At 35.3% G+C, this 14,051-nt stretch overlaps 1 protein-coding gene across 1 annotated transcript in view; it reads right to left on the reverse strand.

Moving 5' to 3' along the window:
• LOC109101270 (protein eyes shut homolog) overlaps positions 1-13,769 on the reverse strand; it is a 194,177-nt gene extending 180,408 nt beyond the window's left edge. The window contains 2 exon segments of the mRNA XM_042769360.1: positions 2,994-3,822; positions 13,574-13,769. Coding sequence (XP_042625294.1) covers positions 2,994-3,756 — 763 coding nt within the window. The 5' untranslated portion in view covers positions 3,757-3,822; positions 13,574-13,769.
• Positions 13,770-14,051: the final 282 nt, after the last annotated feature.

Below are 14,051 nucleotides of genomic sequence, written 5' to 3' on the forward strand. Positions count from 1 at the left end.
TTGGAGTAAGATGCCACCCTACAATTGGCACAGAAGTACACGTGGCACGTTGTTGCTTATTTTATTATATCATGGGGTTTTTATTTAATGTGATTTCAGACATCTTTGTTATTTATATACATACACACACACACACACACACACACACACACACACACACACACACACATACAGTCGTGACCAAAAATGTTGGCCCCCTTGGTAAATATGGCCAAAAAGGCTGTGAAAATTCATCTGCATTGTTAATCCTTTTGGTCTTTTATTTTAAAAAAATCACAAAAATGTATACTTTCATTGGATAATAAGAATTTAAAATGGGGGGAATATCATTATGAAATAAATGTTATTCTCTAATACACATTGGCCACAATTAATGGCCCCCTTGTATTCAATACTTTTTGAAACCTCCATTTGCCAGTTTAACAGGTCTAAATTTTCTCCTATAATGCCTGATGAGGTTAGAGAACACCTGACAAGAGATCAGAGACCATTCCTTCATTCAGAATCACTCCAGACCCTTTAGATTCCCAGCTCTGTGTTGGTGCTTCTCCTCTTCAGTTCACTCCTCTCATTTTCTATAGGGTTCAGGTCAGAGGACTGGAATGGCCATAGCAGAAGCTTGGTTTTGAGCTCAGTGTTGTTTTTGAGGTTTGTGTTTGGGTAATTGTATGGTTGGAAGATCCAAACATGGCCCATCAAAAGATTTCTAACAGAGTCAGTCAGAGTCAGATTTTTTTTTATCTGTTGGTATTTAATAGAATCCATGATGCCATGTATCTAAACAAGATGTCCAGGACCTCCAGCAGAAATATAGGCCCACAACATCAAAATTACAGCAGTATATTTCATTGTACACATGGGGTGCTTTTTTTCCTCTGTGTTCACCAAACCCATCTTGAGTGAATGCTGCTAAAAAGCTCATTTTTTAGTTTCATCTGATCATAGAAGCCATTCCTATTTAAAGTTCCAGTCATGGCTGATAACTGAATATGCTTTAGTTTGTTTTTGAATGAGCTAGGATAATTTTTCTTGAAACCCTCCCAAACAACATGTGTTGATGTAGGTTCTGTTTGACAATTTTTTTAAAGGTTTTCTGAACCAGAGACTCAACTATTTTCTGCAATTCTCCAGCCGTGACCCTTGGAGAGTCTTTAGCCACTCAAACTCTCCTTCTCACCGCATATTAGGACGATATAGACACATGTCCTCTTCCAAGCAGTTTTGTAACATTTTCTGTTGATTGGAAATTCTTAATTATTGCCCTGATGGTGGAAATGGGAATTTTCACTGCTCTAGCTCTTTTCTTAAAGCCACTTCACCAATTTGTGAAGCTCAGTTATCTTTTGCTGCACATCAGAAATATAGTCTTTAGTTTTTCTCATTGTGATGGATGATTAAGGGAATTTGGGCTTTTTACCCTCCTCTTTATATTTCTGTGAAACAGGAAGCCAGAGCTGGATGATTTCATGTTTATAATCATACTAGAGTGCTCAAAATTGTGAATATGAATGGGAATATACTTCAGAGATATTTTACTCATAAGAATTTATAGGGGTGCCAATAATTGTGACCAACGAGTATTTGAGAAAAACATTCATTTTATAAAGATATTTCCCCTCAGTTTTAAATTCTTATTATCCAATGAAAGGATACATTTTTGTGAATTTTTTAAATAAAAGACCAAAAGGATTAACAATGCAGATGAATTTTCACAGCCTTTTTTGATCATATTTACCAAGGGGGCCAATATTTTTGGCCACGGTTGCTCAACTATATATATATATATATATATATATATATATATATATATATATATAGATATATATATATACACTCATTCTATGTATGTGTGTGTGTGTGTGTGTGTGTGTGTGTGTGTGTGTGTGTGTGTGTGTCAAATGTAATAAATTTCCGTTCTCTGCTTTAATCTGACTCCGATCACACTGGCCTAGTTGTGATAGCATGGTACCCAGTGGTCTCTAAGGAACTCCAGTGCTTCTAACAGAAGTACAATGAATTATTCAGCAGACAAAAATAACAAACCACATTATCTAGTATGACAATATTACACCACTTTGAATACTCTACTCTGCTTGGTGCTCACCAAGAGACCAACATTTAAACAACATTTGGATGCCGATTTTATTGACAAGCAAGACAGGGAGAAGAAAATTAAATGGAAGGAGGAGGAAAACTATAAAGTATCCCACAATTAAAGAATGCTTTCAGATGGCAGAAAAACATATGAGAATAATTACCATGATTAGGGAACTAAAGAGATGGGGTTGGGGTGGGGGTAAAATTTTAGAAATGCTTATTCAAATAAATGGTCCATTTATGAAATAAATATTCTGGTTTTGAAATAATAGCACAGTGCTAAATGTAGAAAACTTGCAATTATGACAGATAAATAATACATATTTGTCTTCAAAGAAACTAGGCTGTTCTCTGTAGATGAGTGGACACTCATTAAACATCGCCCCATACATTATGATTGAAAGGTCAGCATGGATTCATAATGGACTCTGCATTAAAGGGTCATGAAACCCCCTGATCTTTAGCTTGCGTTAAGTTCAGTTGACTGCATTTGTGGCATAATGTTTATTACAACAGAAAATATTTTTGCCTTGTCCCATAGTTAAAAAAAAAAAAAAAAGCAAAAATGATGGGTTATAATAAGGCATTTTCAATGGAAATAAACAGCAGGGTTGTGCACCATTCATAATTTAATTAAAAATGCCTTTTTAATTCCTGACTTCGATTTGAGTTAGCAAACATTAATCAGAATTGCAATTTGAATGTATGGACGCATTCAAATAAATTGAAATAAAATTAATTTAAATTCAAAATTTGAAAATTGAAAAATTGGAGGTTTGAAGGTTCATAGAAAGTTTATGTATTTCATTATTTAATAATTTAACTTTTGTTGCAAAAGGTGTATTAAACAACAAACATATGTTCTTTTTGGCAAAGTAAACTAGAGTTTACCTTACCTGTGAACGGAGAGGAGCAAAGACATTCGTAAGGTGGCAGATCTGTGTAGGCTGTTCTCTTGCTCAGACAGGTGCCTCCATTTAAGCATGGTTGTTCATAGCATCCATCAATGTTCTCGCAATAACGTCCTGAAAAGTGTTTGTGGCACTGACAGCTGAATGAATCGTCTTTAAATGTAGTTCTGCATTCACCATTTCCCGAACACAGGCGAAGAAGAGGTGAGCTCTGGCAGTGCTGAGGCTTTACCAGAAGTGCAATGCGTAGGCCAAGCCTACACAGATGACTACTGCCTCTATGAACAACAGTGAAGTAATTCATACCGGTCTTCAGCCATTTCGTTTCCACTCGCAAAGTACCATTAATACTATTGGCAAACACCAACTGTTCCTTTTGTGGCTCTAAAATCAAACAGTTTTCAAACTCCTCTTTGGACACAATAATTAGGTGGATACCATATTGTTCCAGCGTTCTGTCAGCAGAAACAAACATCACATCTCCAAGTTGAAATTCCAGTGGGCAAAGCTGAGGAAAGTGATATGGCCCAGTTGTCCACAAGTGTCCATTTGTTTCTGTTTGTCTACTCCAGCACTGGGTCAAGCTGCTGCAGGTGTTCTCCATGAGGGTCCACCTCACGCTGATGTTCTTTGGCTGAGTGTGCCATTCACGAGACGTGGCTCTGCGGCAGGTTACCTGGCTGTAGACGGTACCATCTATTACATAGCTGAGCAGCAGGGCAATGATAACTAGGTCGGGGTTTCTCATGTTTGTCTTTCCTCAACCTTGACTAATTTTTTTATATAGCCGATTGATGCTTTTCTTCAGCCGGAACTGTAGGTTTTGATTGGAAAACAAGCATATAAATCTCTGTAAGCAAATATGTACAAGACAATAATGTATGTTGCAAAAATAGTATGATTACAGCTTTGAAAACTGAAAAAAAAGAAAAAAGAAATGTATGTAAGTAACACAGTGCTACAGGATTAGTTCACATAAAAATTTAAATTCTGTCATTACTTATTTACTTAGTTACTTATTTACTTATTTATTTATTTATTTTTTGAAGAAGAAGAATCATTATTTTTTTTGTCTAACAAGAGTAATTTGCTCACAAATCGGACTATGTTCTTATTGTATTTATTTTTTATTTTTGCATGGGAACTCATTCTGGTTTTTATCTCAAAAGCAAACAACAAATGGTGCTAATATACACTGACGGTGTGCTTTAGTACTACTGAACAGTCATGTTTGTAACCTTTATATCTGTATTGAAATCTCCATTGGCCAGACAATGATTCATATCTTATGAATCATTAACATATTGGTGTCTGGAACACCATGAGTCAGGAGACTGTAGTGTACACTGTGAGTTTTTTTAAAAGATTGTGTTAAAAGAATAGTGCTCATAAATAGCTGTTGAATTCTTAATTGAATTGGAGTAGAGATTTGGACCAGGAAACAATATTTGATACATCATGACAACAAGCTAGAAATACCTTTATTTATTTATTTATTATTGTATCACATTCAGTACAGACTGCAAACTTATATTCACAACTCTTAACTCTTAACTTAACTAAGCAATCTGTACAGTTTGACAATATTAGAATTAAAAAGGTTTGGAATAACATAAGGGTGAGTACATAATGACAGAATTGTTAGTTTTGGTTGAGTTATTCTTTTAAATTGTATGTATTACTCCTGTGATGAATAAAAAACATCTACTTTATTGTGAAACTGGATAAATAAGGAACTTGTGCATAGAATGCAAAATAACAAAAACTTCAGCAAATATAACATACATTGAATGGCTCAAGCTTTAAATGTAGTTTCAGGGTTCTTTCACAAACCTGCAGAACCATGGATTTCTCCCACAGCTTGGCATCACTCTGCCCCCAGGGAATCAACTTCAGTAAAATGGCCAGCTCTCTACTCTACCTTCCTGCATGAGGCTATAGTCAAACTAATGAGCAGTCACATTTGACTCTCCTTTCCTGTGTGCTCTCAATCTTTTACTGCTTGCCTGGAAGAAACATTGCCCTTAAATCTCTCACCATGAGTGGCAAGGAGGGCAGTAACTGGCTGCTCCACTTCACTTGTCATAGTCACTGATTCAAATCCACTGATTTTCTTAGTTGTGTAGACTGAAATAAAATAGCATTTGCCTTAATTTTAATTTTAATTATTATTATTATTATTGTTATTATTTTACAGGAAAAATGTTGTCTTTGATAACAATGAAAATTATGAAACACAGGGAAATTCAGAACTCAAAACTTTCTCGTTAGTCTAAAAACATCTTATATTGATGCCAATATGCCAAAACGATGGATTGTGGAATGTGACACTTTATGACTAATAGTATGTCTAAACATTGCCTCCTAAGAAGAAGATCAATGCCTGCTTCTAAAGCACTGCCTGTTTAGCCCCGCCCACCGATTTCTGCATGTAGTGTAAATAACGAAATAGACAGGTCTACGCAGAAATCAAATGATAAAGATGGCTCTGAAGACAACATGACGCTGTGCAGTCCTGCGTCAGTGAGAACTTGGTCCTTTGTTCACTTCATTTTTCTGCAGATTCATTTAATTAGATGCAGGATTTTCTGAAGGATTGTAACTGAAAGACAATGCTGTGCCGACTATATTTGCTCTGACAATAATGTCACACCACACAAGTGGGAGTAACTGTTTACTGTTTAATAACTGTTTACTGTTTAATGTGGTCAAAAATCTAAAAAATTTAAAAGTCTTGATAACATTATAAGTGGACCTCAGAGAACAGTACAAAAAAACAAAACAAAAAACAAAGGCAGTTCATGAACTCTTTAACATAACAAAGAGCACTTGTGTTGTAGATCAAATAGCTGCCACTAGAGGCCTTGATGTCTGTAGCTTAATCATGGAAATCACTTGAATGGCCTCTTACCATAGGCAGATAATTTCCACTTTTGATTTGCCATTATAGGATCTATAGTCTATACCACTTTAGTAGAATCTAAATTGGTCTAAATTACGTCAAAAGCATACCCATCAGAATAAACATATTAAGACCTTTTATCTAACTACACAAATTCACATATGCTGTTACAGTCTTGAAACACTTGTCTCTTTGACTGTTGTTGCCATCTTCATACAGAAATCTGATCACAAACCCAGGTCTCTTGAAATTAAGATGGTATTTTGTAGCCTTGCATGAAAGCCACTACCTAATCTGACTTGACAGGATATTGCAATTAAATGTAATTAAGTGCACCCCATGAAATATATATATATATATATATATATATATATATATATATATATATATATATATATATATATATATATATATATATATATATATATATATATATATATATATTTAATATATGTGGGCATATTGATACTCAAAGTTTATTTTGTCAGTACTGATGGGTCAAAATAATATAATTTCTAGAGCTGTCAGTCGATTAAAATACAGTGTTTAATCACGATTAATCTCATGATTGTCATGAGTTAACTTGTGATTAATTATAGTTTAATCACACATTTTTATCTGTTCTAAATGTACCTTAAATTGCTACTTTTCAAGTTTTTAATACTCTAATCAACACAGCATGGACAAATATGGATGCTTTATGCAAATGTATGTTTATTATTAGTGAAACCATACTCAACATAGAGCATAAATAATTAAGATACAGGTTTTCACAAAAGCAAAGTTTTTAAAACCATTTTTAAGAATTTGAATCAAAAGTCAACGTATCAGTTATTATATTGATTTAAACAATTGCTATCAATTAATTATTATATTAATTAAATAACATCTAACTATATTTTACTGGGTTAATTGTTTAGATTTTTATAATGCATTATGTTCTTATCATCTACCAGTTCACATTTAAAACTGCGTGCTTGCTGCATAAAAACATGGGTGGAAACATGGGTGGATGTTCACATTGGTCTGAATAAAAACAGCAGATGGGCTTATTGAAAATGCTAATTCATTCTCTGCCAGCAGATGGCGCTGTCGGAACAGTAGAAATATAGTGGTTTTAGCAGCCCTAATAATTTTACTTCTTTGAAGTATTTTCTTCAACAAGACAACAAGAATGTCTTCAGTTAAGTAGAGCTCTGTGGAAAAAATATGTACACCACTATATTTACCTGGTATTTGCCACTTTGGCATGAAAGCTAGAGACCCATAAGGCTCAGTAACATTCCTTCTGATTCACTCAGGCAGCTGTTTTGTTCTTGGTATGATGGTACCATTTACTTCATGTGCTGCATATGCCTAAACAAGATGGTGTGACCTTATTTTTTCACAGTACTGTAGGTAAATTAAGTCACATGAGTGTTCTTATAGTATTTATTGAATCACTACATAAATCGTCAAAGAGTCTGTCCCTCTTATTAATGCTCATTAGTTTTTACATCACAACTGTGATCCATAAGTTGTTACTTGTTATAAGGGGCGTTTCTAGGATTTTCATTTTAGGGGGGCTCAGCCCCCAATAAGGGTATGATTAAAAAAAATATATATTATTTGACTATTAGGGTAGGGTTGTATACTACTAACCTTATTGTAAACCACTATTCCATTGTATTCCCTGTATTTCATATATGGGAGTAGAAGTACTGACTGAGCCATATACAACACCGTAAAAAAAAAAGAAAGAAAAAAGAAAAATTTAGATGTGACCAGTCACTAGAAAATTTTGAGTTGGGAATGTAGATTTTATTTTTTTTTTTTTTTACAATGAAGACTTCCTGATTCATTATTAGGACATTCATGTTTATCCTTTGACGATACCACTGCTTTTTCTCATGAAATGTACGTGGAAATTGGCAGACAATTAAAACAACATAAGGGTTCAATGACTGCAGTGAATCTTGGAAACACAGTGGTATTGTGTGTGAGAGGCTGTCTACGTTCTATTCTCAACTGACTTGCTCATTTGCAGACCTACTCCCGCACGACAAGAAAAATTTTTTGTATATCCATCTACAATGAAATATACATTATTATTATTATTATTATTATTATTGAGCTTTTTAGCCTTTATAATCAACAATACGGTTGGTTATACATCAAGTCACCCCCTGAAAATTTATTAAATTCAAAACAATTAAACAAACAACCAAAAATCAATATAAGAATATAGACAAAACATGTATTAATGTAATTGTCTGTTGGCAACATGTTTAATCTGTTCTATATGTATTTCTATTTATTAAAAATAACAACATGAATTATCAATTTGCCACTTCTATAAATCAGTTACTTAAAAAAAAAAAAAAAAAAAAAACACAAAGCCCTTTACTCTACTCGCCTCTTACTCTAATATACAGTATGTATCATGATACACTAATGATTCATTATTACTTAATACAAAATTATATTTAATAATACAAAACAAAATAACTAAACACGATGTTTCTCTCTCTGTGCCCTTTAGTGCTTTCAGAAAATGATGTGTGTCTTTAATCATTTCTGTGCATGGTTGCATAATGTAATGCCAAAATACACAATAATATGTTTTAAATTTTAAAAAGTAAATTAAAATAAAATTATGATCGTTTTTCTAAAGTACGTTTTCATGGGTGTTAATCGCTTCATTTTTGTTGGAAAAAAAAACAACTATCACACTGTGATGAGGGCTGAAGGTGAACGCAGCGAAGACGTATTGGTATTGGATGAGAAACCGAACTGTGTATTGGTCCAGTAACATTATGTAAACTGCAATTACAAGAACTGCACCAATGCAGATGTCATATCATAGCAATCTATCAATAAATGCACACACACACACACCACACACACACACACACACACACACACACACACACACACACACACCACACCACCTTGTACTCTCTGATGTTCGCTCTGATCGGCGCCCCTGCGGATTGAAAAATGCGCTGAATTCATGCAGACTCAAATCAGGGGAGGAGCCGAAACTTGACGCAGCTTGCGGCCGTTTCAAATGAGTTTTTAAAGGGGACTGTAGCGATTACAAATTAATTAATCAAATTATTAACTATCCTCTAATTACAGAAACCCCAAAAAAAAGTGCAAAGTGACGCCCCTGCTTGTTATTGCTTGTAAGTGACATGGTATTAGAAGGGACATTCTCATTCAAGAGAGTCTGATAGGGGAAAAAATGAAATACCTTGAGTGCAAGATTTGGTTTTCCAAAATTTAGGAGCTGTGAAAACATGCTGCGGTATTCATCTACCTCTTGCTTTGTTACTTACACGCTCATATCTCACACATCTGAGCATGTGTGATGTTAGCAAAGCTTGAGCTTCCCTAAGGTAGAAACAGCAAGTGACAGTGCTAAATAAAATATTCCCTCTCTGTCTTACACACTTTCTGCAACCTGATCCCTCCATCTCATCCACAAAGACAAGTTAAATCAGACCGAATATCTCGTTCCCTCAGGTCCTGCTCAGGCTTGTAAGGCAGATAAAAGAATAGAGTTATGTAGATATCTATGTGCCTTCAAAATTACTGTCTTCATCTGTGAATGATGGCAAGAATAACAAATAGCAATGACTCGTTCCCATTAGATGTGACACATTCTTATTGGATAAGCTGAATAAAGGAGGAGGAGCTAGAGGTCTGTGATTAACTGTTAGATCATGTTCCTAGAATATAAATGTTTCATTCTGTACAACAAGCAAGAATGTTTATGTGATTTGTGACTGATTGTGTTGTGACATGCAGCATTTTTGTGCTCCATGTGGACAGTCAGATCCATCTTTTTGAGAGTGGTAAGGGCATAATCTGGTAAATCTGACAACCATAAAGTATCCAGACCGTTTTTATCAAACACCCATTGTTTTATAATTTAAAATCTTCTCTCACAACCTTTTTGTGAAATGTTTTGCTTGTGTTAGCTTTTCCCCCCCAAATAAATGCCACTTGGTTTGACATTTTATTACCTGAGAGTAGCTTACATGCCCAAATTCTCCTTAGAGCCACTGTACTGTGTCTATACTGACCATGACAGAGGAAGGTAGCTGATATTTCTAACAAGATTCATTGAAATTGAATAAAAATTGAAAAAAAGATTAGCATTAATTGTTCATCAAGTATTTCTGCATGTCCAAACCCTTCTCTTGCCCCTGCATTTAACTTCTATCTCTTTTCATATCAGCCAAGGAACTGTGTGTCCCCTCAACAGAGAAGTGATCTCTATCCCAGAGCTGCATGATCAAAGCATATAGATGGAAAGCTGACAGATATAGAGAACTGAAAGTCTTCCTGTGCGTGGAGCCAGAGGCAAGACTGCACTATCACCACATCGTCTACTGGCAGATGGATGCCACAGGGACATGAGAAAGCTCAGATTCAGCAGTTCAAAGCATTGACACCCTGAAAACAGCATGAACACTGATGGGATGAATGATGACATTATGCTCCAACTCAACAAAAGCAAGTGGAATGAGACAACACACTGAAGCCAGACTATGAAGTAATGGACACTGAAAGAAATCGGTCAACTTCCGATTTCTAATTTTATTCCTTCGAGCCTTGGCATTTCAAAGTTTATCAGAAATTAACAGCCACTGCTGTGTAATGTAATTATGCAAATACCTCATCTTCTCCGAAAGTATGTGACTTTAATTAGAGCACAGGGTCTCCCTCTGAAGAAGCAGAAATACTGGTTGGACACATCCTTAATCTGTTTAGACAGATATTATCTCACTGTACAAAAAGCATTTTTTTTTCTATGGAGCTTTGACCAGTTGCTCCAGAGGTGGGGATGTTAATCACAGTGCAATCAGAAACTAATTATTTCTGCTCCGAAGGAAAAAGGAGACCTAAAAAGGGCACTTCTGTGCCAAAAGAGTGAAGTGTTGCTTTACACTGACAGGCTAAATGCAAAAGCACAATTTTATTTATTTATTTAATTTTTGTTCCAAAGTATGTGAAGCCATGTAAAATAATCTGATTGACTAAGGCAGGGGGTTTGTTATGGGTGGGGTAACAAGAGCTACAAAAAGGCCTACAAATATGGGGTGCCAGATCAGCCAATGATGTCTCTTCAGCATAACAAGGAAGCTGCTCAAACATGCACAAAACAGACAACAAATCAATAGACACATCTAGACAGTCTTCAGTGACCCTCATGACCTACAAGACCATTTATTAGTTACGAAAGAGAGGCCCTAAACAGTCCATTACATCACATTGTTAAGAAAGACAGCTAGATTGTTAAAGACAACTATAGGCCTACAAATGTTGCAGGAATAAAAACATGTAAATAACCCACTTCCATAGAAAATTTTATTCTCTTTCATTTTATTCTTAAATCTTAGTTTAAGCTATACGCATAAAACTCACCACTGTACTTGAGGTAGTATTGAGGTAGTGATTTTTTTTTCATATATATTTTTTTAAATTATAATATTATTATGATTATAATTATGACTAGAGGAACACTCCTAATGTAGTGATTTTCCCCCATCTTTACTCTTCACAAATGCAAATTTTCCCCCATAAATTTAAACAAGTCTCACAATGTGAACTTATTTAACTTTATCTGAGGATTACCTGCTTTATTTTTTTTTTTTTACTTTGAGTGAGGTGCGGTCGCCGTGATTTTGCCAAGTAAGACATGTTTCTGGATCAACATCTTTTGTTGTTCCTGGATGAACATTACTGTCAAAAAAATATCAACCTAACCAAATCCCTACCCCTAAACCTAACAATACCCATAATTTATACCTAAAATCAGAGGGAAATGATAAAAAGGGTGTAGAAGCATCTAACCCTGATTGTAAGCCTAAAACGGACATTTCTTGAAATCTTATCCCTGAATTCTGATTGGTTGATTGAAAGTTGTTCAAGGATCAACAAGGATGTTGATCCAGGAACATGTTGTACTTGGTGAAATCACGTGCACTGTGAGGTGCACAGGCTTTTTTTTCTTCAACACTTAATACTGTGTTTCTTACTAAACCCATCATTAAATACTGTGAATATTGTTGGTTCTATGACAGATTGCTTGTAATGTTCCTCTTTTGTAAGTCACTTTGGGTAAAAGCCTATGCTAAATTAAAAGCCATTGCTTCTCAATTAAGTCATGTTCCCCATATTTGACACTCATTTTAGGATATGGAGCGCTCTGCTAAGAAGGCAGATGAGCTGAATCAAGTGAGAGACGTACTGTACAAGATGTGCAGTGTTGGGGGGCCTCCAGAACCAGTATTGAGAATTATTGGTATGGAATTATTGAATTTTTAAGTACTACCTCATAAATACATTTACCACAGCATCTCATCAGAATATTGCTGTTCAGATTCAATTCTCATTTCTCTGCTCTGAATAATCATCAGTTCTACCATCTCTGTCCAGTGTTCAAACTAGAAAGAAGAGCCTTAGAAAGAATCAATGCCACAAAAGTCCCAAAGATAAATCATGATTAACCTGCTATTTGAGCAGCCTTGTAGTACTGGCAGTCTAAGCCCTTCTCAAGAGCTGAGTAGTAACCTTTAGACTAGAGATAGGTACTGTATGAATAGTATTTCTGACACAAGTCTATTAAATTCAATATACAGTATGCAATCTATTGTAGTTCATTTGTGTTGGCCTTCTTATCCAGATGGTATGCTTGGCAAACCATAGGCATTTTGTACAGGCCTGTATTCGGATAATAGTGCAATATCTGAAATGTTTTGAACAAAATATCACATGCTGGGTTCATTTAAAAACCCATTTGCAAAATCTTGACTGACAGTTCATGAAGAAATTGCTATCAACATTTTGATAGCAACAGAAAAGCCAATATCTGAGCGCTCTTTACCACCTGATGCTCAACTTTAACTGTGATAATCACATTTTCAGCCAGCATAAAAATCACATCCCACATTAGCATGCAGCTGAATATTGCCTTAGCCCTCATTCTTAAGGGACTAAGTCGGCAAAAACATTACCTGGACTTTAAGAATGAGAGAAATATTGCAGGTTAAAAAGGCTCTGAGGAGAACATGATGAAGTAGCTGTTAATGGCTATTCATATGATCACAATATCGATTTTTGAATCAATCCAATTATCCAAATGCTTTTATATATGGTTTATCATTTCTTGAACCACTATTATTTTCTGTGCTTTCACACTCTGTGCGGAGTAATGTTGAGGGTAAGCATATGCTTCAGGACTCCAATCCATGTAATTCTTTGTTTTAAAGAAATTATGGCAGTAAAGCCACTACCTGCACTAAAATATTGACCCATGTATTAAATGCTTAATAAAAGGCCCAGGCCAGGAATATGAGCTTTTAAGTTAATTCAGTAACTTTATCTTTCCCACTGACAGTCCATCAGCTCTATAAATATAATATACGACATGAGCGCAGTATTGATAAATCTACTGTGCGCTTTGTAAAGATGCAAAATGATACTGATGACTATTTTTAGTGTTATTCACAATTTATGACTTACCTTTTAAGCTGTTACCAGCCCACAGCCATCGATTATAACATGAAACATCTTCTCTATCAAATGAAACCTCTGAATGAATCTTTTTCTAGAATCCAGGTGATGGGCATGACAAGCAATTAGAGATAACACTGAAAAGCCATTAACTTACTTTGCAAAGTTCCACTTCAGACTGGAAAGATTTTGTTTGTCCTGCTGGGTTTTCAAAAAGCTCTCCAGGTGAATTCAAAGCACTGAAACTCGCTTAACATCTTTTCCTGACTGTCACAGTCCCGTCACGGCTTTGTGTGCTTAATCTGACTACTGAAGCGACCATCTGTTCATCATTGTCTGTTCCCAGAACAACAAGTGCTTGCTCCTTAAGTTCATACTGCAGACCAATGCCCGACATAAAGAGGTTAATAAATCCATGCAAGCATTTTATGCAAATTATGTTGTAACAAACTGGAGTGTTTATTGTGATGTTTGCCAGTGGGCGGAGGTTTTGCAGCATCAGCAGCATGAGTTGAGAGTGTTTCTATGGTTACCTGACGCTCACGAGGATGTATCTGTTCGGCATTTTTAGTGGTTCTGAGCATAAGAGGATGCTAGACCTTTAAAACATTTTTGCTGTGAAATGCAAATGCTTT

The sequence above is a fragment of the Cyprinus carpio genome, chromosome A13 (genome assembly GCF_018340385.1).
Source record: "Cyprinus carpio isolate SPL01 chromosome A13, ASM1834038v1, whole genome shotgun sequence".
Lineage (NCBI taxonomy): Eukaryota > Metazoa > Chordata > Actinopteri > Cypriniformes > Cyprinidae > Cyprinus > Cyprinus carpio.